We start from the raw sequence: 12,244 nt of genomic DNA on the forward strand, positions 1-12,244 counted from the left end.
TTTTGGTGGGATATGAGGGGGGGAGGTAGGGAAGCTGGAAATCCAACGGATCTCCAGCTCCCCGTGAACTTGTGTCGGGGGGACTGGAGAACCTCCAGCCCCTGTGTCACTGGCTTGGGGTTGGGGCTCAGTATGGGCACTAGGCTACCAAGGCCATGCTATTTGGGGTCTGGTGGTCCCACAAACCTCCAGCCCCTGTGTTTGACAGGTCTGGGCTTTTGACAGCCCAGACCTGTCAAACAAGTGTGGAAGGATTGTGCCTGAGCACATGCTCAGGCACAATCCTTCAGCGCTTTACCCTATGATCAGAGATAATAGCGCACATAAATGTGCATGTCATTATCTCTGATTATAGGGGCGGTAAAGTTCCGTGCTGTTCCAGTGCTATTTTTAGAGCACTGTTTGGAACAGTATGGGACTTTCGATCATTTGGGCATATGTTGCTGTATCTTTAACAGCCAGAAGCAACATACGTTAAGTGCAAATATTCTGTAGTAACTCTTAGTGGTGTATTCGGAATTCTTCCAGCAGTTTCCACATTGACAGGGTCTCTAATGCACATTACTGTGTGGTGTGATGAGTGCTGATGCACCTAATGCCACCTATTAGTGCATTAGGTGTATTGCACTGTGCAGGCCATATCCACTCTCTACCCATTCCCTGCATAGAGCCACTCCATCCCCTGATAAGCTGTTTTCACTGGATATTTAATGCACTGGCAGTTTTATCACATACAAGGCATTAGTGTATACTGGTGCTACCATTCAGTGCACGCTAAACCTTGAGCTTAGTAGATCTTACATAAGTAGTGCCATACTGGGAAAGACCAAAGGTCCATCTAGCCCAGCATCCTGTCACCGACAGTGGCCAATCCAGGTCAAGGGCACCTGGCACGCTCCCCAAACGTAAAAACATTCCAGACAAGTTATACCTAAAAATGCGGAATTTTTCCAAGTCCATTTAATAGCGGTCTATGGACTTGTCCTTTAGGAATCTATCTAACCCCTTTTTAAACTCCGTCAAGCTAACCGCCCGTACCATGTTCTCCGGCAACGAATTCCAGAGTCTAATTACACGTTGGGTGAAGAAAAATTTTCTCCGATTCGTTTTAAATTTACCACACTGTAGCTTCAACTCATGCCCTCTAGTCCTAGTATTTTTGGATAGCGTGAACAGTCGCTTCACATCCACCCGATCCATTCCACTCATTATTTTATACACTTCTATCATATCTCCCCTCAGCCTTAGTTAACATGTTCTTTATTTAGCTGACTGAGTTGATCTTTCAGTACCTTTACCTTGGTCATTCTGTCACAGAGTCCCTACCAGGGAGGAAGTTCTATCTTGGGGTGCCAGATCTTGGAGGAAGGGCTCAGGAGGGGAATCTATCTTGAAGACTTTAGGGTGGAGCCAGGAACAGGATAGTGTTCTTGCTGGAGTGACCAAAATGATAAAGGGGATGGAGCTCCTCTCGTATGAGGAAAGGCAAAAGAGGCTAGGGCTCTTCAGCTTGGAAAAGAGACGGATGAGGGGAGACATAATTAAGGTCTACAAAATCCTGAGTGATGTAGAATGAGTAGAAGTACATCGATTTTTTACGCGCTCCAAAAGTACAAAGACTAGAGGACACTCAAGGAAGTTACATGGAAATACTTTTAAAACATAGGAGGAAATATTTTTTCACTCAATGAATAGTTAAGCTCTGGAACTCTTTGCCAGAGGATGTGGTAAATAGTGGTTAGCATATCTGGGTTTAAAAAAGGTTTGGACAAATTCCTGGAGGAAAAGACCATAGTCTGCTATTGAGACAGACATGGGAGGCAACTGATAGCCCAGGGATTTGTAGTATGGAGTGTTGCCATGATTTGGATTTCTACCAGGTACTTGTGACCTGGCATGGCCACCATTTGGAAAACAGAATACTGGGCTAGATGGCCTGAATTAGGTTTAAAGAGCCACATTTCCCCAAAACTACAACTCCATCCTTCCTCCAGCCTTCCCTGTACTCATTAAAAGACTATTACTTTCTTTAGCTACAAGTAGGAGGGAGGTGGGACAGCCATCAAAGCACCCTCTCACAAGTGCATGAACTCAGATACATTTTTAAAACTTCTATATATCCTGACATTCCTCCTAAAACTCAAGAAACTCTCTAGGGTTTCTGAAGCTAAGGGCTAGAGCTTTAGCACTTAGGATGACCCTTTTTCTGAAGTTTTCCAGAAGATGTTTGTTGAAATTTAAAGTGTAAAGATTTGGGTTTTTTATAATCTTTTATGGCTAAAGGAACTCATTCATATCCAAGAACAGTTAGTTAGAAGTCAGGAAATGGGATGAATTATGGAGGTTCTCATACTGTGGTAATTGAGGGAATAAGTATGATTTAAAAAGTTGTAGAAACAGTTGGTATTACCGTTATCTTTCTTTTTCTTCATTTAATGTTCTTTTTTGATATCATTCCTCTTCTTATCTAATTCATTTTTTTTTCTTTTTGATTGCAAAAATTGTTCTTCTTATGTATATAGTTGATTTATATTAGTGAATTTATTTCTTGGTAATCCTTGTTTGCTTGATTATGTTTCCTGATGTTGTTTTTATGAAAGAATAATAAAAATATTGAATATTAAATATTTTTCCAAGCTTACCAATGCAGCCATCTGATTGGTTATTACCTTACATCTTCCCTGACCCCCTTCCTATTCCCACTAGAAAGCAAAATAATAAACATCTTAATTTACCAAAATAAATTAAAGGGGTCTTTTACTAAGGTGTGCTAGCATTTTTAACTCGCACTAAAAATCAGCTGCACTAAGGAAGAGTTTCTATATATGGTGCCTAAAAAATCAGCGCTGAAATCAGTGCCGACTAAGTGTATTCTATAATCAGCACCTAGATTTAGGCACCTATTATAGAATATGCTTAGTTGATATTTCAGCGCTGATATCTGCGCACATGCACTTACACCAATGAAATCCTGGTGCAAATCTCAGCATGTAGATTTAGGTGCACTGGGCCATATTCCCGATTCCCTCCAGTGGTCATCTGACCTTTTAGGGCACATTTTTGTGGCTTCGTCGTAAGAAAAAAAGGACCAAGTAAAGTTGTCCAAGTGTTCGTCAGGGAAGCCCTTCTTTTTTCCATTATGGTTTGAGAACGCCCATGTGTTAGGCACGCCACAGTCCTGCCTTCGCTAAGCCTCCGACATGCCCCCATGAACTTTGGTCGTCCCCACGACGGAAAGCAGTTGAGGACGCCCAAAATTGGCTTTCGATTATGCCAATTTGAGTGACCCTGTGAGAAGGAAGCCCATCTTGCAATTTGTGTCAAATGTATCTTTGGAGTCAAAGATAAACTCATATACAGTGCTGAAAAAATGCAGACTCCTAGGATGATCTGTACTTTAGCAAAGTTTATATTCAATACATGATTACATCTCGACCTAAACCTAATTAAGAAAGAAAGATTATCCCATTGAATAAATAACTTAGAAAAGGGGATATATTTTCATTATGTATTCACAAAAAACATTCAACAATACGTAAGGAAGTAGCGGAGGTGTGTTTTGTTTATAAATAGAAGAAGGTGGCAAATATATTGCTTGGTCTATTATGAGTTTCAATCAGATTTAAGGAAAGTTAAAGATTTAGTTTCTTAACATTCTTTTAGGCATTGGTCAAACTACTAAAGTAATTTTGAGTGTGTATATCAATCAGTCTAAATGGGCAAACAAGGCAGAATGAAAATGGCAATTTGTCCGGTGCTTGCAAGAATATTGAACTGTCCTCTTCCGCATTGTTTTTTTGTTTTGTTTTTTTTATTGCTGTTGCATTCAAAAGGATACTTTCGCCCATGTAAAAATGAATGTAAAGTAAAAGCAAGAAATTTTTTATCCCATACAGTCCACAGGGTCACAAAATATGCCAAGTAATATTTTTTGTTTTGTTTTTTTATGAGAGGGTTGAATTTCTACAAATTACTACAGGCAATGATTATAAATATTTGGAAAACGGAACAAAAATATTCAGGATCTCTATATTCTTTTGAATTTGAAAATAAAATGCATTATGTATGCTAGGAGATCTTTAGTTGATTTTGATCAATATTATTTGGTTCTGGTAGACTGAGTAATATGTGGTTTTCTCTAATAGGTAATGCTGACTTCAAATAATGCTAGCCTTCAACACATTGTCTGCAATAAATCAGAATTGAAGAAATATGTCAAATTTAACTCATCAGAGGAGCTGGCTGTATTTCAGAATATTAGCTGTTCACTTGCAGCTGAGGAAATGAAAACAGCTTCTGATTTTTTCTTGAAGAATATTGATCCCGTTAAGCTTTTCATGATAGTAAGTATATGAGCTTCATAAAGATAGTCATATATAATCATAAATATTCATTATGCTTGTACAAGATGTCTAGGTTCTCCTAAACTAAAATGCTAGTTATTAAGCCTATGTCATTAAACATAGAATGCAGAGATGACCAAGACAGAGAAGATATTATAGCAAGATATTTCAGTGTGTGCAAGATTACATCAAAACCATTGTAATGATGTTTTTGAGAATCATTTATCTTCACTTCAGAATCCTTAGGCAATTTCTAGTCTAAAATCCTCGCATACAACAGAGATTTAGGTGCAGAAACACTTTTTGGAAAATTGTTCACCAATATTCATATAAAAGGGTACACATATGTGGGGATCAATCACAATTGCTATGTCTCAGTTAGAGAACAGGTAAAGAGGGGAAGTATAAAAATAACAAGTAGTGGTAATTTAGCACTGTGGGATTAGTTAGTCATAAACTTCCCCCTCACAGATCCAAACTCATTACAGTCAAAAATAAACACTGAGATCAGGGTCACGTGACAAGATGGCGGCACGCAAGTTTGTGGGTTGAGAACTCCAGAGTTTAGTTTGCCAAAATTTTTTCTTCTTTTAAGCGATGCCGCATACAAAGCGCAAAGGATCGGTCAGGGGCGAGTCCTCGCTGCCCAGACCGCCCGTTAGGCAACAAACAATGGAGCGATACACCACAACTACATCTACCCCGATATCCGGAGGCAGTCCAGCAGCCCCATTGGGAGGAGACCAACAGAGCCTTGGACTTGATGATACCTTATCTCCTCCGGAACTCGAACCACCGCCTCAGCCCAAAGGACGCTACCCTCAGAGAGGGTTCCCAGGACTGGAAGTGGTTTTGCAGGGGCCCTCGGAGCGAGGAGTGGAGGTGGCGAAGACCGACGGAGGGAAGGAAGAGAATGTTCCCCTTCCTCAGCCAAGTGCTTTAATCACCAGATCTGGGACGGTGACGCTGGAGAGAATCTGGGAAACTCTCCAGCGTTTGGACATGTCAGTGGTCAATTCAATAAAAGAAGTTTCATCTCTTGTAAGTAAAGTGGATTCGCTTTCTATAAATATGGAAAATATAAAACAAGAATTTGGTTCGCAGGTTAAAGATTTAAAATCAGAATTGAAAACTCTCCAGGAGTTCAACATAACTACAGTCAAAGATAGAACCTTTATTCACCGGAAAATAGAACAAATTGAAAATTTTCAGCGTAGATTAACTCTACGTTTTTTGAACTTTCCAAAATTTATGGGAGTCAGTCCTCTGGACGCATTTAAGAAATATTTAATGGAGATCTTACATTATTCCCCAGAAACGTTTCCGCCAATAAGTAAAATCTACTATATTCTACCAAAGAAAGACTTACAACAACTTCCGGAGGTTCCTGACTTACCAAGAGTAAATAAAGATACTCTGAACTTGACTGATTTCTTAGAGGCCTCTATATCTGAAGAATCTGAAAGGTTGACTTTGATGGTGACATTTGTATTTGAGCAAGATCTGGAGGCAATTAAACGCCTATACTTTAGAAACTCAAAGATACTCTTCCTGGGTAAAAAGATTTGGATGTTCCCAGATGTAACTAGATCAACCCAGGAAAGAAGGAGAGCTTTTCTAACTCTTAGGGCTGAAACTTTGGCTCTGGGAGCATCATTTTATCTCAACTATCCTTGTAAATGTGTGCTTAAATTTTTGGGGATAAAATATATTTTTTTTCAGCCTGAACATCTTAGTGAATTTATAAATATGAAGAAATTGGCTGCTGGCTAGAACCAATTAATCGGGTATATTTAGTTTGGATAGATGGGTGCTAAGCTATATTATTCTTAAAGTTTTCCTTAGCATTTCTCCATGTATTTTCTTTCATGTGGCCTTCCCTATAGTGGTCTAAAGAGGGGGGAAAAATGTTTTTCTTATAAAAATATAATTGTGATTACAATTTTAAGTTCCGTATTGCTGGTTCAAGTTTGTACATGACTTGTAAAAATTTAAATGCATTAAAAAAAAAAATAAAAAAAAAATAAACACTGAAAGAAAAGGACACAAGGCTCAGCTATTAAAGGAAAAATAGAAAAGCTGATTTAATAGATATATTGGCAGCAATAATAGCAATGCAAATTAGAGACAATGCACTTATGCAGAGCTACCCCAAAATGATGGTAGAACCCTGAATTTATGTACCTGTCGAGGCAGGGCAAATATAATGCGCACTAGTTCTAGTCCTAGAACTTACAGGACACCTGACTCCCAAGACACTATGGAAAGAAAGAAAGAAACAGCTCAGCTTGACAGATGACAACAGTCTCACCCACTCATGAACACCAGATCCAGAGGCAATCAGGGAGCTTTCAGATGAGGCAGGAACCACAGCAGGGATGACAGATGGTCTCTTTCCCGGGATGGTCAGACAGCAGCTAGGGGCCCCAGGCTGGTCAGCAAATAATAGTTCTACCTATGCAGGCGAGCATGAAGTCAGGCTGACCACTAGCTTAACAAGCCATCATAATGTGGCTGGCTCGGCTGTCTGACCAACAGCTCTCATTTGAACTGTACCTGATAGCCAGATAAACTGCTATATCTCTGGAGCTCTTCTAATACACTCTTCTCAGGATTTGAAGAGTCATGCTGACCAAGGACCAAATCTGGGGTTTTCCAATGTTTTGTCTTTGGGGCCCAAAGACCTAGCTTTAGACGCCATAGCTGTTTTTCTCATGACCATGATGTCCGCAGCTCAATAAACAAAGTTGTTATTCACAGTTATTTTTGCCTTTCATTAGCCTTGGTGTGTCAGCAATGTGCTTGAAGCCTGCTTTATGAACAAGCCTGTGCATGAGTACTGACACAGACCTAAGTCTGTTCATTAAAAAGTCAGGTTCACGGATCTAAGATGGCGCCGTAAAGAGACATTGCAACAGGCTTCCCCACAACCTGGAGAAAATGCTGTTTTGGGAAGTCCTACCCTTGGATCCTTTCAAGTTGAGGTACCGGGTGTGCTGGGAGGGAACTTACACACAGCAATGGAGAATTTGGTATCTGGTCAAGAAGAATTTCAAAATGCAGCATACCTCCTACCCACCCCCATCCTCCCACCCTGTCAGACTGTCATAGTACATAAGTACATAAGTACATAAGTAATGCCACACTGGGAAAAGACCAAGGGTCCATCGAGCCCAGCATCCTGTCCACGACAGCGGCCAATCCAGGCCAAGGGCACCTGGCAAGCTTCCCAAACGTACAAACATTCCACACATGTTATTCCTGGAATCTTGGATCTTTCCAAGTCCGTTTAGTAGCGGTTTATGGACTTGTCCTTTAGGAAACCGTCCAACCCCTTTTTAAACTCTGCTAAGCTAACCGCCTTCACCACTTTCTCCGGCAACGAATTCCAGAGTTTAATTACACGTTGGGTGAAGAAAAATTTTCTCTGATTTGTTTTAAATTTACTACACTGTAGTTTCATCGCATGCCCCCTAGTCCTAGTATTTTTGGAAAGTGTGAACAGAAGCTTCACATCCACCTGTTCCACTCCACTCATTATTTTATATACCTCTATCATGTCTCCCCTCAGCCGTCTCTTCTCCAAGCTGTATAGCCCTAGCCTCCTTAGTCTTTCTTCATAGGGAAGTCGTCCCATCCCCGCTATCATTTTAGTCGCCCTTCGCTGCACCTTTTCCAATTCTACTATATCTTTCTTGAGATGCGGCGACCAGAATTGAACACAATACTCAAGGTGCGGTCGCACCATGGAGCGATACAACGGCATTATAACATCCTCACACCTGTTTTCCATACCTTTCATAATAATACCCAACATTCTATTCGCTTTCTTAGCCGCAGCAGCACACTGAGCAGAAGGTTTCAGTGTGTTATCGACGACGACACCCAGATCCCTTTCTTGGTCCGTAACTCCTAACGTGGAACCTTGCATGACGTAGCTATAATTCGGGTTCTTTTTTCCCACATGCATCACCTTGCACTTGCTCACATTAAACATCATCTGCCATTTAGCCGCCCAGTCTCCCAGTCTCGTAAGGTCCTCTTGTAATTTTTCACAATCCTGTCGTGATTTAACGACTTTGAATAACTTTGTGTCATCAGCAAATTTAATTACCTCGCTAGTTACTCCCATCTCTAAATCATTTATAAATATATTAAAAAGCAGCGGTCCTAGCACGGACCCCTGAGGAACCCCACTAACTACCCTTCTCCATTGTGAATACTGCCCATTTAACCCCACTCTCTGTTTCCTATCCTTCAACCAGTTTTTAATCCACAATAGGACATTTCCTCCTATCCCATGACCCTCCAATTTCCTCTGTAGCCTTTCATGAGGTACCTTGTCAAACGCCTTTTGAAAATCCAGATACACAATATCAACCGACTCCCCTTTGTCCACATGTTTGTTCACTCCTTCAAAGAATTGAAGTAAATTGGTCAGGCAAGATTTCCCCACACAAAAGCCATGCTGACTTGGTCTCAGTAATCCATGTCCTTGGATGTGCTCTGTAATTTTGTTTTTAATAATAGCCTCTACCATTTTCCCAGGCACCGACGTCAGACTCACCGGTCTATAATTTCCCGGATCTCCCCTGGAGCCTTTTTTAAAAATGGGCGTTACATTGGCCACCCTCCAATCTTCCGGTACCACGCTCGATTTTAAGGATAAGTTGCATATCACTAGCAGTAGCTCCGCAAGCTCGTTTTTCAGTTCTATCAGTACTCTAGGATGAATACCATCCGGTCCAGGAGATTTGCTACTCTTCAGTTTGCCGAACTGCCCCATTACGTCCTCCAGGTTTACCGTGAAGTCAGTAAGTTTCTCCGACTCGTCCGCTTGAAATACCATTTCCGACACCGGTAACCCACCCAAATCTTCCTCGGTGAAGACCGAAGCAAAGAATTCATTCAGTCTCTCTGCTACGTCTTTGTCTTCCTTGATCGCCCCTTTTACCCCTCGGTCATCCAGCGGCCCAACCGATTCTTTTGCCGGCTTCCTGCTTTTAATATACCGAAAAAAAATTGTACTATGTTTTTTTGCCTCTAATGCTATCTTTTTTTCATACTCCCTCTTGGCCTTCTTAATCTGCGCCTTGCATTTGCTTTGACACTCCTTATGCTGTTTCTTGTTATTTTCAGACGGTTCCTTCTTCCATTTTCTGAAGGCGTTTCTTTTAGCCCTAATAGCTTCCTTCACCTCACTTTTCAACCAGGCCGTGTGTCTTTTGGACTTCCATCTTTCTTTTCTAATTTGCGGAATATGTATGGCCTGGGCCTCCAGGATGGTATTTTTGAACAGCGTCCACGCCTGTTGTACAGTTTTTACTCTCTCAGTTGCCCCCCTAAGTTTTTTTTTTACCGTTCTTCTCATTTTATCATAGTCTCCTTTTTTAAAGTTAAACGCTAACGTATTTGACTTTCTGTGTACAGTTACTTCAAGGTCGATGTCAAAACTGATCATATTATGGTCACTGTTATCAAGCGGCCCCAGTACCATAACGTCCCTCACCAGATCATGCGCTCCACTAAGGACCAAGTCTAGAATTTTTCCTTCTCTCGTCGGCTCCTGCACCAGTTGCTCCATAAAGCTGTCCTTGATTTCATTAAGGAATTGTATCTCTGTAGCGTGTCCCGATGTTACATTTACCCAGTCTATATTTGGATAATTGAAGTCACCCATTATTATCACATTGCCCATTTTGTTCGCGTCTCTGATTTCTTTTATCATTTCTGTGTCTACCTGCTCATCCTGGCGAGGCGGACGGTAGTACACTCCTATCACCATTTTTTTCCTTTTATACATGGAATTTCAACCCACAGTGATTCAAAGGTGTGATTTGTGTCCTGCTGAATTTGTAATCTATCTGAGTCAAGGCTCTCGTTAATATACAATGCTACCCCTCCACCAATCTGGTCCACCCTATCATTACGATATACTTTGTACCCCGGTATGACAGTGTCCCACTGGTTATCCTCCTTCCACCAGGTCTCAGTAATGCCCATTATATCCAATTTTTCATTTAGTGCAATATATTCCAACTCTCCCATCTTATTTCTTAGACTCCTAGCATTTGCATATAGACATTTCAGAGTATGTTTGTTGTTCTTATTTGCATGATGCTTAGTACCTGACACTATTGATTTGACATCTTTTGTCTGATCTTTAGTTGTATTTGAGGGCACCTGGCCTACCACGGTCTGTTGTGTAACCTCACTATCCAGAAACCCTATCTTCCCTGTTTGTGAGGTATCTTTGCAAGATACCTTTTCCCGAACCATGCGCTTTTGAGCGACTGTCGGCCTTCCCCCCATTTCTAGTTTAAAAGCTGCTCTATCTCCTTTTTAAATGCCGATGCCAGCAGCCTGGTCCCACCCTGGTTAAGGTGGAGCCCATCCTTTCAGAATAGGCTCCCCCTTCCCCAGAATGTTGCCCAGTTCCTAACAAATCTAAAACCCTCCTCCTTGCACCATCGTCTCATCCACGCATTGAGACTCTGGAGCTCTGCCTGTCTCTTGGGCCCTGCACGTGGAACAGGTAGCATTTCAGAAAATGCTACCCTAGAGGATCTGGATTTGAGCTTTCTACCTAAGAGCCTAAATTTGGCTTCCAGAACCTCTCTCCCACATTTTCCTATGTCATTGGTACCCACATGTACCAAGACAGCAGACTCCTCCCCAGCACTATCTAAAATGCTTGAATGTTTTCACTTATATAAACTGTCAGCTAGCACATTTGCTTATTTCCGATCTGACGAAGAAGGGCAACCTTCGAAAGCTAATCAAGAAATGTATTAAGTTATGTCCAATAAAAAAGGTATCATCTTATTTTCTTTTCCATGTTTTATTTTGTTTGATTTTTATTGATAATCTTAAGAGTGGACTAACACAGCTACCACACTCCTCTACTTAAAATGCAGCACAAATGATACCTCATCAAATAGTGAGTACTCTATGCCAGACTTCCAATATGCACTCTCCTTGTATACTTTCAGGGGCCTTTAAGAAACCTGCCATTGTGACAATGGAGTCACTCTGGGACTTAACATCTGAAATGTACTCTTCTTTACAATCTTTGTTTTTTAAAAATACTAATGTATAAAGATATTGTCTGAAGCTGCCCTTATTCAAGTACAGGAGACTGCTCAACAGTCCACTAAAGTAAATCTTCTAGAATCAAAAATTCAGACTTTGGAATCACTCATCGTCAATTGGAATATTTGGAAAATCAAGTTAGGAGGCTTAATTTGAGACTAACCAATTTTCCTAGGTCACCTTTAATCACACCCATAGATATGGTTAAGAAATATTTAATTGAAATTTTGGGGATGTCGGGTGACTCACTGCCTCCAGTAACTCGAGCTCAGTATTTACTGATGCCAAAAAATTCTGTTGGTGAGAATTCTCAAAATCAGGTTGGAGATGGTATTAACCTAACATCCTTTTTGGAGTCTTCACTGGAAGTGATTACACAGTGAACTACTATGGTGGTATCTTTTGCTTTGGAGAAGGATTGCGATGCTTTATTGAGACTTGCATTTAGACATTTGGACACACAGTTTCTGGGATCTAAAGTTAGAATATTTCCTGATCTCTCTAGAGAAACACAGAAAAGGCATAAGGCCTTTTTGGCCTTTTGACCAAGGATTCTGGCCTTGGTTACCAATTTTGTATTTGTTTCCCTGTTTATGTTTTGTATTATTTCAATTTTTTTGATCCTAAGCAACTGGAGGAATTTCTTGAGGCTAAAGAGGAGATAAATATCACTGTATAAGTCCCATTTCCACACTGTAGTGTTAGGCTGGGGATTGCCTTGTGGGTTGCAGTAATCTAGATTGTTAGTTCTTATTTTTTAATTTTTCTTTTTTTTCCTTGTCTGCAGTCTTTTTACACGCTGCAGTAAA

The 12,244-nt window shown here is 40.8% G+C and overlaps 1 protein-coding gene across 1 annotated transcript in view; it reads left to right on the forward strand.

Moving 5' to 3' along the window:
* Nucleotides 1-4,940: 4,940 nt before the first annotated feature.
* Nucleotides 4,941-12,244, forward strand: part of LOC115462091 (phospholipid-transporting ATPase ABCA1-like) — a 451,679-nt gene continuing 444,375 nt past the window's right edge. The window contains 1 exon segment of the mRNA XM_030192130.1: nucleotides 4,941-5,924. Coding sequence (XP_030047990.1) covers nucleotides 4,941-5,924 — 984 coding nt within the window.

Source organism: Microcaecilia unicolor, chromosome 2 (genome assembly GCF_901765095.1).
Source record: "Microcaecilia unicolor chromosome 2, aMicUni1.1, whole genome shotgun sequence".
Lineage (NCBI taxonomy): Eukaryota > Metazoa > Chordata > Amphibia > Gymnophiona > Siphonopidae > Microcaecilia > Microcaecilia unicolor.